The sequence below is a fragment of the Ornithorhynchus anatinus genome, chromosome 1 (assembly GCF_004115215.2).
Source record: "Ornithorhynchus anatinus isolate Pmale09 chromosome 1, mOrnAna1.pri.v4, whole genome shotgun sequence".
NCBI classification, from domain to species: Eukaryota; Metazoa; Chordata; class Mammalia; order Monotremata; family Ornithorhynchidae; genus Ornithorhynchus; species Ornithorhynchus anatinus.
In genome coordinates, this window is record NC_041728.1 from 69,539,184 (window position 1) to 69,552,934 (window position 13,751).

At 45.9% G+C, this 13,751-nt stretch overlaps 1 protein-coding gene and 1 long non-coding RNA gene across 4 annotated transcripts in view; one reads left to right on the forward strand and one right to left on the reverse strand.

Moving 5' to 3' along the window:
* Positions 1 to 13,751, forward strand: part of BIRC6 (baculoviral IAP repeat containing 6) — a 295,572-nt gene that overhangs the window by 128,470 nt on the left and 153,351 nt on the right. For all 3 annotated transcript variants that reach the window (XM_029060209.2, XM_029060223.2, XM_029060216.2), the window contains exons 44-46: positions 2,037 to 2,170; positions 9,339 to 9,466; positions 11,413 to 11,975. In XM_029060209.2, the coding sequence (XP_028916042.1) occupies positions 2,037 to 2,170; positions 9,339 to 9,466; positions 11,413 to 11,975 (825 nt within the window). The remainder of the gene's footprint in view (positions 1 to 2,036; positions 2,171 to 9,338; positions 9,467 to 11,412; positions 11,976 to 13,751) is intronic.
* Positions 237 to 5,545, reverse strand: LOC120638414. Its single transcript, XR_005660069.1, has 3 exons — positions 5,139 to 5,545; positions 4,448 to 4,551; positions 237 to 305 (listed from the first exon to the last, which is right to left on the reverse strand). It is a non-coding gene; the product is annotated as an uncharacterized LOC120638414 (long non-coding RNA).

Below are 13,751 nucleotides of genomic sequence, written 5' to 3' on the forward strand. Positions count from 1 at the left end.
ATCCTTTTGACTCCCAGGTCCTTGCTGTATCCACTAGGCCATGCTGGATTTTTTTATGGGGGGAACCTAATATTTTTGGCTTCTAACAATGGGGCTACTCAATGCAAATCCAGCACTCTAAAATGGAACTTCTCCTGACCCCATCCCATGAACTCTGATGGACATATATTCTCCTTTCCTCATTCCAGTCCCCCTGACCCTGTACCCCAGCTTCTGCTGTGGCGCAGTTAGGCTACCTTGTGAGTTTCTTCTGTTTTCCTCTGGTAGCTACTGCGGTGGCTGGATTGTAAATCGCAGGTCCTTTCCTGACAGAAGGAAAAAAAAACCAGCGTCCTTGCGGAGTATCTGTCACAGGCAAACTTAATTGCCACAGAGAAGCAACATGGGCTAGTGAATAGAGCATAGGACTGGGAGTTGGAAGGACCTGGGTTCTAGTCCTGGTCCACCATTTGTCTGCTGGGCAAGTCACCTCATCTGTAAAATGAGGATTACAATTGTGAGCCCCATGTGGGAGAGGGACTGTGTCCAACCCCATTCGCTTGTAAAAGCCACGGCACTTAGTACAGTGCCTGGCACATAGTAGCACATACCATAAAAAAGTCCCATTCCCAACTCTCAATGTTATATATACATTTCTAAGCAATCAGCTATCAACTATTTCAGCTAGTGGTCACAGAACTAGTTTCACATTTTCCTTTGTTTCGTCGGATGAGAGGTGTCAACATTCTCATCATTAAGAAATGTTGGACGGGGTTTTTTTGTTTTTTGGGTTTTTTTGGATATAGATCACTCGTTTAGCCCTCTTTAGACACAGCCCAGGGCTGGTTTTGTGACTTTTTTTTTCCTGTTCTTAAATTTGGCAATTGGTTCATGCATTCTTTGACTCACTTGTCTCCATGTAGGAGAAAATGGTTTCATTTGAATACTAACTGAGATTGAAGCACATAATGCAGCATATTTCATTTGTCATGGAAGGTGGAGTTAACATGCTTATTTCTATTTCCGAACTTGTGTATGATTTGATTGAAGAGTTTCCGTGGTCCACCGTGAAAATATCTGATAACTATTGTACAGTTTTTTGGGCATCAGCTAAAGAATAAGTAAAGCAAATGCCTTGGGTGGAGCTTTTCTCCAGTGGGGGGGAATATTCATTCATTCAATCGTATTCATTTAGCGCTTACTGTGTGCAGGGAATAGTGAGTGGAAGGCCGATAGTTGCCTGCTCCCATTACTGCAGCTCTAAATCACTTCTGACTCTTGGGAAACTCCAGCTCTCAGCCCCAGAACTGAAGAGTCCCAGGGACTCAGGCCTCCTGTGTTTTTGTCCCTGGGCTGCTCTCACTGTATCTCCTAGAAGGGAAGAGGCTCAGTGGGAAAGAGCAGTGGAAGAAATGGCCGTCCATTCACACACAGTCTTTCGTTCTGGATTTATTAGGCAAATGCTCATAGAGTCCAGCCGCTGTCCTTTGTGCGTTGAGGAGTTGCACTAAGTTATTCCCGGAAGTTTAAAGAGGGTTTTGGAAAAAACGTTTCCGGGGCAGGGGGCAGGGGAGTAGAGCTATATAGCTCCTCCGATTAGACTGTGAGCCCATCATTGGGCAGGGATTGTCTCTGTCTGTTGCCGAATTGTCCATTCCAAGCGCTTAGTACAGTGCTCTGCACATAGTAAGTGGTCAATAAATGCGATTGAATGAATGAATATAGCTGATGGGCAGATAGTAGGAAATGGAGCTGGTTGGAATTAGGATGGGAAGCAAAGGAGACTGTAGACTGTAAGCTCGATGTGGGCAGGGAACATGTCTGCCAATTCTGTTATATTGAACTCTCCCAAGAACTTACACAGAGTAGCACTCAATAAATACCACTGATGGATTGATTGAAGACTGATTGTGAGATTGCAGTTTACTGAGCAAATATAAGTTCTGTACATCACACAAAAGAAGATGAAGATGAAACTCATAAGTACACATATTTCATGGGATGAAATACTGGCGAAGATTCCATTATGAACAAGTCTTTTCTTTTGTTTCTGCTAGCTGGTCCAAGCAGTGCCCTTGTGGCTCAGGAAAGCACCGCTCATCTGTTGGTTTCAGATCCTAACCTCATTCACGTGTTAGTAAAGTTTCTTTCCGGCACTAATCCTCACGGAACAAATCAACACAGCCCACAGGTAATATAACTATTGGCAATAGTAGATTGTACTGTCAAACTTTAAACAAAAGTTAAGTTCTTAAACTTTGTCTTTGCGATTATATTGTCAAATCGTTTCCCCAATTGATTGTCTCATGTGCTGCTTCTCCTTAGTGAAATGGAGATTCGAAGACCTTTGAGTAATTTGATCAATGTAGACTGTTTAAATCCGGTACTTGTTTCCCGAGAACACCTGCGCTGTGTAGATGTAGGACTGGAGTTCTAGAGGTTTTGCTTACTTATGCTATTTCTGAGGATAACATAGTCTGTTAAGATAGAAGAAAAATCCTTAAGTGAACTCTCTTTCCCAAAACTCAGTGCAGTGGATTTGAGGACTGTGGATTGGGAAATATTAATATTGTTCTTTAAAAGTAGAGATCGTGTCTTTTGCTTCTGCCATATGTTTCCCAGTGCCTGGCACAGTGCTCTATACAAAGGAGACGATCAAATTCTGAAAATATTAGGCTGGCATCATAAAATTTAACTTGCTTGCTTCCTTGAGACATGTCAGTAGAGCTCTTTGTTGTAATAATAATTGATAATAATAATTGTGGTATATGTTAAGCACTTACTATGTGCCAAGCACTGTTCTAAGCACTGGGGTAGATACAAGGTAATCAGCTTGTCCCACGTAAGGCTCACAGTCTTCATCCCCATTTTACAGATGAGGTAAGTGAGGCACAGAGAAGTTAAGTGACTTGCCCAAGGTCACACAGCTGAGAAGCGGCAGAGCGGGGATTAGAATCCACGACCTCTCACTCCCAAGCCTGGGCTCTTCCCACTGAGCCACGCTTCTTCTTGTCCTTTTTCCTCACGACATGTCTGCTTGAGGGTCCCACGAAACGTGTCCAAAAACTGAACTCCTCGTCTTCCCACCCCGGTCTTCCCACCCCGACCCTTGCTTTCGTTCGACTTTCCCATCACTGTAGACAGCATCACCATCCTCCATGTTTCACAAGTCCACAACCCAGGCGTTATCCTCGACTCATCTCTCTCATTCAACCCACATATTCAGTCTCTCGCCATATCCTGTCGGTTCTACCTTCACGGCATTGCCAAAATTCACCCTTTCCTCTCCATCCAAACTGTTAAAATGCTGGTCGATGCTGCCTTGACTCCTGCGTCCGCTTCCCCGCCGACCTCCTTGCCTCCTGTCGCTCCCTACTTCAGTCCTTACTTCACTCTGTTGCCCAGATCCTTTGTCCAAAAAAAGTTCAGCCTTCACCTTCCTACTCCTCAAGAACCTCCAACGGTTTCCCGCCAACATCCTCATCAAACAGAAAGTACTTACCATCGGCGTCAAAGCACTCAGTTGGCTCACTTTGCCTCCTACTTTGCCTCACTGATCTACTATAGCCCAACCCACACACTTCCTCTAGTGCTAGCTTACTCATTGTGTTCCATTCTTGTCGATCTCACCCTTTCCCCAGGGCCTCCCTCTGGCTTGGAACTCCCTCCCCCTCGATATATACCAGAACAGCACTCTCCCACTTTCAAAAACCTTATTAGTGTCACCCCTCCTCCAAGAGGCTTTCCCCAATTAAGTCCTCTTTGCCTCAATTATTCCCTCTCCCTTCTGCATCATCTATTTGGATCTGTACCCTTTGGGAGCTTGAAAATAATCTTGAGGCACCGAGAAGTGAGGTGACTTCCCCAAGGTTACGCAGCAGACAAGTGGTTGAGGCGGGATGAGAAACCGGTACTTCCAACTCCCAGGCCCCGGCTCTTATCCACTAGACCACCCTGCCTGTACTCCCGAAAGAACTTAGTAGAGAGCTCAGCAAAGTAGGGGCACAAGAAACACTATTGATTGAGTGGGGGTTGTTAGGTTTGGGAATAAATCGATGAGGCATGTGGGAAGAGGACTAGGAAGAGGAGAGTCTGATGGGGAAAGAAGGTCGCGCCCGAGACTTGGCTGCCACCGCCACCATCTCTAGCTGATCAGAGCCTCCTCAATCAGTTTTCCGGAAATATAGTAAGCTTTGTTCACTGAGCCTTTTATAGGGATCTGGGATATATTTCCTTTTCAGCCGCCTACAGTCACTCTAGGCCTCGCTTTGTGAGTCATTCTCAGAGTCCGTGGCGTCCGGCCTGTCAGTGCCGCTCCCGTAACTTTCCAGAAGTGAATCACAAAGGCGACCGAGCCATCAGTGGCTTCTGAAGAGCCGGTGCTGTCAACTGCGTTCAGAGACGGAGAATTAGTGCCGACAGCCTGGGTCTCTGGGGAGCAATACACCGCGTGGTTTCTTTGTCACACCTGTCTTGCCGGAAGCCCCGGCCACACAGCCTCACACCGGAGTTGTCGGGTGTCTTCGAGCTGCTTGCAGACATCCAGCAAAAGTGCAGTAGGTGCAGCGTGACCTAGGGGATAGGGCACGGGCCTCGGGATCTGAGGACCTGAGTTCTAATCCCAACTCCGCCTCTTGTCTGCTCTTTGATCTTGGGCAAGTCACTTCACTTCTCTGGGCCACAGTTAACCTCATCTGGAAAATGGGGAGTATTACTGTGAGCCCCATGTTAGGGACCGTGCCATCCTGATTATCTCTTGTCTACCCCAGCACTTAGATCAGGGCCCGGCACATAGTAAGCACTTAACAGATGCCATTTAAAAAAAAAAAGGGAAGTCAAGCGCCAAAAGATTATATTGGTGGACACCTGAACAACTGCAGTATCCTCTTTAAAATAATAATAATAACAATAAAAAACCAATGGAAAGGTATTGGATACTTTGTAGCCAAACAGTAGTGCTGAGTGCTGCCGGCCTTGACCTGCAGCGGAAGGCCGCTCTTCGTTAATTCATGCAGTCGTATTTTTTGAGCGCTGAATGTGTGCAGAACATTGTACTAACAACCTGGGAGAGTACAATATAATAAATAGACCTATTCCCTGCGCACAGGAGCTCACAGTCTGGAGGGGCTGCTCTCTTTAGACAGCAAGAAAGGACTTACTTTCTATTCACTCTGAATGGGGATACCCGGTCAGTCCCTTGCCCGTGATAAGACATAGCAGTGGGGTCCCTGATATCTGCGTATAGAGCCCAGAATTTAGAGGTGTAATGGCTTTGGCCAAGTTCTGTACTGAAATAGTAGTCCTGAGTTCTCTCTTGAAGTCCTCTCAGCTTCTGTTTTTCCAAATTGTATGTGTTTTGAGTTTGTTGAAATGCTTGGAGTGTGCCTGAAAGTACTCTAAACATGTCTGTCATATCTCATAGTGTCATGGGATTCTCTCTCTCTCTGTCTCTCTTTCTAAACGCCATGTCAGTTTAAGAAAACAGTAGTGTTTATCAGTTAAGATAAAACTACGCATACACTGCAGTGACTCATATTGAGACAAAGATGTGTGTTGGGCTTATTCTTCTCTAGAGTGGCAGAAGAGAAACAAAGTAAAAATTGCCAAAATTATATTGGGATTGGTTCAAATGAAATAGCCATCAAACTGTCTCCACAGGAGGTTAATGATCCCGCGAAATTCACAACTAACTGAAACAGCTATAGGTGTATGTGATTATGACATCATTCCTAGGTGATTCACTGCAGCATTGATGTCTTTAGCTCCCTAGAGGGTGAAAGTTTTCAGTTTTTTTCCTCAGTTTTGGATAGACTCTGCATTTATAATAAAAGACCTTTATACCACCCTATCAGTCTTCTATTCTGTGAAGGTATTGTCTTGAAAATCCCATTATTTAAAAGAATTTTGGATTGGCCAGTTCACCCAAGCATCCATCCCTCTCCCCTTAGGGCAGAAACCCCAACTCCTGACCATCCGTTTTAAGATGCTCACCCAGTTCTCTCCCTCCTGCTTATCCACTCTTTTCTACCACTACACTCCCATACACCCTCTCTTCCTCGCAAGCCGTGCTACCCAGTATGCCTTATTCTCACCTCTCTTAATGCTGACAACTTTCTCAGACCCTCTCTCCTGCTGGAACTCCCTCGTCTGCATCTGATACACCAGTCTTCCTTCCTCCCACCCATCTTCATGCCCTTTAAAAATTACATTTCCTTTAGGAGGCCTTTCCTAATTAATTTCTCATCTTTCCATTTTCCCAGTTGCCACTTCAGCACCACCCACACTTGGATAAAAATATTCACCATCCTCGACCTTACCCATCCAGAAGCACTCGCATACTTACATCTAAGCTCTGTTAGTTGGTAGTGGTAGTAATAAGTGCCTTCTGGGTGCAGAACACCATACTGAGCCCTGGGAAAGAATAGAAAGAGGGGAATTAGACACGGACCCTGTCTGTTGAGTAGCTCACTTGATCTTAATGTCTGTCTCCCCAGCTAGATTTTAAACTCCTGGAGGGTATGGTTCCTGTCTACTAATTCTATTGTAATCCCCCGACTGCTTAATTCAGTCCTCTGCTTACAGTATAGGCGCTCGATAAATACTCTCAGTTGCTAGAACTCATTCTGTCTACAGAAGGTGGAGGTGGACTCTCACTATTGCGTTCTTAAATGTCAAAAGAGTTTGTTGTCACTATAAGGGTAAACCGCCTCTGTGGAGAAACACTGGCTCGGGGACCCAAGAGCTAGACAGGTTGGACCTCATTTGAAAGTGATTGATCTGCATGTTAGAATTTTAGTAAAAACTGAATATTGATCCATAGGTGTCATTGCAAGCTTGGGCAGGACTAACAAAATTTTGCAGATGCTAACCTCAAAGTTTGGTGGCTATTTATATCAGAGAGGAGAAAAATGAGTGGATATGGTATGGTATGGTATGATACTTCAAATTTATCCTTTCCTGCCTTAACTCTGCCCTCTCCTCCGCCAGGCAAAGCTTCTTCTCCTCCCTCATCGACACCCATGCCCGTCACCCCCGCCGATTGTTCCGGACCTTTAACTCTCTCCTTAGGCCCCCTGTTCCTCCCCCTCCCCCATCTCTCACCCCCAATGATCTGGCCACCTATTTCCTCACGAAAATCAACACGATCAGGTCTGAGCTCCCCAAAGTCACCCCTCCGCCTCTCCCCTCCCCCCCAACAACCCCCTCCCCTACTTTCCCATCCTTCCCTGCAGTATCCTCAGAGGAGATCTCCTCCCTCCTCGCAAGTGCCACCCCCTCCACCTGCGCCTCGGATCCCATTCCCTCTCACCTTCTTAAAACCATCGCCCCTGCCCTCCTCCCTTCCTTAACTTCTATTTTTAACCACTCAATCTCCAAGGGCTCCTTCCCCTCTGCCTTCAAACATGCCCACGTCTCCCCCATCCTAAAAAAACCCGCTCTCGACCCCACTTCCCCCTCCAGTTATCGTCCTATCTCCCTACTACCCTTCCTTTCCAAAATCCTAGAACGAGTCGTCTACAATCGATGCCTAGAATTCCTTAACTCCCATTCTCTCCTAGACCCCCTCCGATCGGGCTTCCGTTCCCTCCACTCTACCGAGACTGCTCTCTCTAAGGTCACCCATGACCTCCTTCTTGCCAAATCCAATGGCTCCTACTCCATTCTGATCCTCCTTGACCTCTCTGCTGCCTTTGACACTGTCGACCATCCCCTCCTCCTCCATACGTTATCTCACCTTGGCTTCACGGACTCTGTCCTCTCCCGGTTCTCCTCTTACCTCTCTGACCGATCATTCTCGGTCTCCTACGCTGGAGCCTCCTCCCCCTTCCATCCTTTAACTGTTGGAGTTCCTCAAGGGTCAGTTCTTGGCCCTCTTCTGTTCTCCATTTACACTCACTCCCTCGGTGAACTCATCCGCTCTCACGGCTTTGACTACCATCTCTACGCAGATGACACGCAGATCTACATCTCCGCCCCTGTCCTCTCCCCCTCCCTTCAGGCTCGCATCTCGTCCTGCCTCCGGGACGTCTCCACCTGGATGTCGGCCCGCCACCTAAAACTCAACATGAGCAAGACTGAGCTCCTCATCTTCCCTCCCAAACCCGGTCCGCTCCCAGACTTCTCCATCACCGTGGATGGCACGACCATCCTTCCCGTCCCGCAGGCCCGCAATCTCGGTGTCATCCTTGACTCGTCCCTCTCGTTCACCCCACACATCCTATCCGTTACCAAGACCTGCCGGTTTCACCTCTACAATATCGCCAAGATCCGCCCTTTCCTCTCCACCCAAACGGCTACCTTACTATTACGGGCTCTCGTTATATCCCGGCTAGACTACTGTGTCAGCCTTCTCTCTGACCTCCCTCCCTCCTCTCTCGCCCCGCTCCGGTCTATTCTTCACTCCGCTGCCCGGCTCATCTTTCTGCAGAAACGATCTGGGCATGTCACTCCCCTTCTTAAACAACTCCAGTGGTTGCCTATCGACCTCCGCTCCAAACAAAAACTCCTCACCTAGAGTGAGGCTCTCCATCACCTTGCCCCTTCCTACCTCTCCTCCCTTCTCTCTTTCTACCGCCCACCCCGCACGCTCCGCTCCTCTGCCGCCCACCTCCTCGCCGTCCCTCGGTCTCGCCTATCCCGCCGTCGACCCCTGGGTCACGTCCTCCCGCGGTCCTGGAACGCCCTCCCTCCTCACCTCCGCCAAACTGATTCTCTTTCCCTCTTCAAAACCTTACTTAAAAATCACCTCCTCCAAGAGGCGTTCCCAGACTGAGCTCCTCTTCCCCCTCTACTCCCTCTGCCATCCCCCCTTTACCTCTCCGCAGCTAAAGCCTCATTTTCCCCTTTTCCCTCTGCTCCTCCCCCTCTCCCTTCCCATCCCCACAGCACTGTACTCGTCCGCTCAACTGTATATATTTTCGTTACCCTATTTATTTTGTTAATGAATTGTACATCGCCTTGATTCTATTTAGTTGCCATTGTTTTTACGAGATGTTCCTCCCCTTGACGCTGTTTAGTGCCATTGTTCTCGTCTGTCCGTCTCCCCCGATTAGACCGTAAGCCCGTCAAACGGCAGGGACTGTCTCTATCTGTTGCCGACTTGTTCATCCCAAGCGCTTAGTACAGTGCTCTGCACATAGTAAGCGCTCAATAAATACTATTGAATGAATGAATGAATGTATGTTTGACGAGGCAGGGTTAGCCATCAAGAGCTGCTAAAAATTGCTGCTTGATATTATCCATCCTGATAATGTTCAGAAATTAACCCAGAAATTTACTCGTGATGCATTGCTTTTTCTCTCTTTTATTACATTATGTTTAACCACTTATCTTTCTCAAATCATTTTATTCCCCATCAGGTTGGACCAACAGCTACACAAGCTATGCAAGAATTTCTTACCCGATTACAAGTGCACCTTTCTTCAACTTGTCCTCAGATGTTCAGTGAATTTTTGTTAAAGTTAATTCATATACTTTCAACAGAAAGGTAAAATTGAATGCTGCCTCGTTCTTTCCCGATCAAATCTGAACTATTTCAAAAATGACTCCATTAGTGTAAGACATTCTGATCAGTTGGTTTTCTTGGACAAAGTGTGAGTAATGGCTTCCAGTTTACCTCTGCATCATGCAGAAACTGATTTCAGTGGACATCGAGGCTCTCCAGCAACTCCCTTCATCTTACATATTGGCTCTCTTCACCCTCTTTTCCCCCATCTCTGTCATTTCTCCAGCTTGCCTTTTCACTGGACTTTGTTCTCATTGTCCAACCTCCATCCCCTCAAGCCTGTACCTCTGTCCCCTCCTCCTTGGTCCCCAAATCCACCAGAACATGGCTCTTCAAAGTCTTCCCGAAACCCCACCCGCATTAGGACATCTTCTCAACACCACAAATTGTAGTGACTCAACAGTCCCCCCACCGCCCTCCAACACTTATGTCTTTATACCCATCCATAGCACTTGTAGAAATATGAATTCAGTTATTTCTGACTCCAAAACATTAGCTACTGCTGGATATTTTTTATAGTGGGGAGAAAAGATGGGAGCACTGGAGAAATTGATCTATTAAATATAGCTTATGGCTGGACCCACTGAGAGAAAACTGAACTACGAGTCCAGAGTTTTACCTTGATCTTTCCCCTTGTTCAAGGATTCAGTCATCAATGGACGGGACAGCTCTTCACACAAATTATCTGAGGAGTCAGTGTGCCCATCAGTTGGCAGAATTAATTGAGAGAGATTATGAAGGATAGTGTCTCTTGACTATAAGCTTGTTGTGGGCAGGGAACATATCTGTTTATTGTTATGATGTGCTCTCCCAAGCACTTAGTACAGTGCTTTGCACACTTCAATTGTATTTATTGAGCGCTTAGTGTGTGCAGAGAACTGTACTAAGCTCTTGGAAAGTACAATTTGGCAACAGGTAGAGGTAATCCCTACCCAACAGTGGGCTCACAGTCTAGAAGGGGGGAGACAGACAACAAAACAAGTAGAAAGGCATCAGTAGCATCAAAATAGATATAGAATTACAGATACATGCACATCATTAACAAGATAAATAGAATAATAAATATGTACAAATATACACAAGTGCTGTGGGGCAGGGAGGGAGTAGGGGCGATGTGGAGGAGGAGGAAAAGGGGGACTCAGTCTGGAAAGGCCTCCTGGAGGAGGTGAGCTTTCAGTAAGCACTCAGTAAATTTGATTGAATGAATAGTGTCATGCATCTTTGGGCTTCCCATTTTGTATTTTTCCCTGGTCATCTCCATTTGGGCCCCCTACAGATGTCACTTATCAGTTCTTGCTCTGTAAACTAGGCATCTCAGGATTTAAAACAACATTCTAGAGAACCCTGCAGTGTCATGGAAGGAACCAACAAGACAAACAAGGAATTTATATTCATTTGTTCCAAGAAGCATGTTTTTGTGGCTCTCCATAGAAATCTTTGAGCATCTTTAATCAGTATATTATCAATCTTTTGTAAAAAAAACCTTCTTCTGCAGAGTAAATAGGGAGTCAAAAGATAACCTTGCCACTTCGCCATCCCACAAGACTTTAGGGTCCCTCTGCTCGAGTCACCCCTTGAGTTCTCCTTACAGATAGGCAGCTTTGGCCCTGTCCAACCGGAAAATACAGATGTATATTTTGTCGTTGTCATTTAACAATTCTTGGCAGACGCTTGACGTAACTTACACTCATGTATTTTTGAAAAGCTGTAAAAGAAAGAAAAATCAAATAGGCTGAAAAATGCATGAAAATCTAAATGGAATCAAAAGTAAATTACCAGCGAGCCCATAAAACATGAATAATACATGAGTTTTGTATTCTCATGCGTAGTGGATTTCCCGACTGTACTTCTCCCGTAACGCCGTTTCTCACACTGACGATTGTTGCCCTGAATTGAATGTTTATCTCTCTGCCTTTTCCTTTTTGCAGAGGTGCTTTCCAGACAGGCCAAGGACCTCTCGACGCTCAAGTTAAGCTCTTGGAGTTCACGCTGGAACAGAATTTTGAAGTTGTTTCCGTGAGCACCATCTCGGCAGTGATCGAATCCATCACCTTTCTGGTGCACCACTACATCACCTGCTCCGACAAAGTGATGTCCCGCAGCGGGTCGGACAGCTCCGTGGGCGCCCGAGCGTGCTTCGGGGGGCTCTTCGCCAACATCATCCGCCCCGGCGACGCCAAGGCGGTGTGCGGGGAAATGACAAGGGACCAGCTCATGTTTGATTTGTTGAAGCTGGTGAACATTTTGGTGCAGCTGCCCCTCTCGGGTGACAGGGAGTACAGCGCTCGAGCGGCAGCGGCCAGCAGCGCCTCCGACAGTGTTTCCGACGAAGAGAAGGTCTCGGGTGGGAAGGACGGTAACGGCGGCGGTCCCAGCAGCCAAGGGTCCACCGCGTACGTGGCTGACTTAGTGTTGGCCAACCAGCAAATTATGAGTCAGATTTTATCCGCCCTGGGCCAGTGTAATAGCAGTGCTATGGCCATGATAATCGGTACGTATTTTTTCTCGATCGGCCCTGAACAGACCCGATGGGTTAGAAACTTACTTCTGGCAGCCAACCGGAGGTTTAGTTTTCCGGTCACTCCGTCGATTGGGTTAATTGACTTTGTGTCAGGAAGTGGTTATTTTCGACGGTACTCTTTTCTCATTTCAAAAATCCCAGTTGATACTGAAAAAACTCATCGTCTTGACTCCATTCCAGTGTCCAGTGCTTGATTCAAGAGAAGCAGCGTGGCTTAATGGAAAGAGCCCGGGCTTGGGGGTCAGAGGTCATGGGTTTGAATCCCAGCTCTGCCACTTGTCAGCTCTGTGACTGTGGGCAAGTCGCTTCACTTCTCTGTGCCTGTAACCTCATCTGGAAAATGGGGATTAACTGTGAGCCTCATGTGGGACAACCTGATGACCCTGTATCTTCCCCCAGCGCTTAGAACAGTGCTCTGCACATAGTAAGCGCTTAACAAATACGAACATTATCGATTGTGTCCTTGAAGAGCATCATTCATGGAGTAGTGGATAGAGTGTGGGACTGAGAGTCAGAAGGTCATGGGTTCTAATTCCTGCTAGGCCAAGTGTCTTCTGTGTGACCTCAGTCAAGTAACTTTGCTGTGCCTCAGTTACCTCGTCTGTAAAATAGGAATTGAGACTGTGAGCCCCAAGTGGGCAAGGACTGTGTCCAACCCGATTTGCATGTATCTACCCCAGTGCTTAGAGCAGCGCCTTAACGCATACCAAATTATTATTATCAGCTGAATTTAAGAAGAGTTGCATATTGTTTTGACTGTTGTTTTAATAATTATAATCAATAATTATAGTATTTAAGCACCGGCTATAGTAAGCATTGTTCCATGCGCTGTGATAGAGACAAGTTAATCGAGTCAAATACAATGTCCCATCCCAAATGGGACTCCTTATCTAAGTAGGAAGGAGAGCAGGTATTATATCCTCATTTTACAAATGTAGAAACTGAGACAGAGAAAACTTAAAATGACTTGCCCAGGATCACCCAGAAAGCACTTTGAGGCCCTTGGTTTTTCCACTGGGTCAAGCAGCTTCCCTGCCAAGTTGAATGGTTTTTTGCTGATGTGATATCTAACTATTGTTACTCGGGGAGGGCAAGGAGGAACAAAACTGATTACCCCACTTTTTCCATTCTTCATCTTTTTAAAATGAAGAAACACCTCTCTAATCCACAATCAATCGATCAGTCAGTGGTATTCATTGAATGCGTAGTGTGTTCAGTAGCCTCAAACCATCAATCTATGTTGGGAATGATTATAAGACATTTTGCATATGGTCTGTCTAATCATGAAGCTCTGTCCAAGCGAATCACTTTTTCTCTTCCTTAAAATATTTTTATAGCTTCAATTCATGCAGCATGTTCTACATAGCAGAAGATGAATATGCATCAATAAAATACTTTATGAATAATTACTTTAGTCCATAAAGGGATCCTTTAAAACTACCTTTATTATCCCAATTTTTCACCCAAGTTTCTCAGGATAATTAAATTAACTTTAAAAACTCAATATCCTATCAGCTTTAGATTGTTTTAACAATAAGGGTGGACTCTTGGTTTTTGGTTTTCAGAATTGTGATTAGAAACATTTTCTATAAACCATAATTCTGTGACATAAGGATTTAAGATTGCTGTAGTATATGAGAAATCAGGGAATAACCTGAAACTAAAATGAGGTTGGGTTTGCGGTCATTCATTACTTCCTGAGTACTTATATTTTCCCAGGAAGGGGGTGGTAGGCTAGGCCCCAGT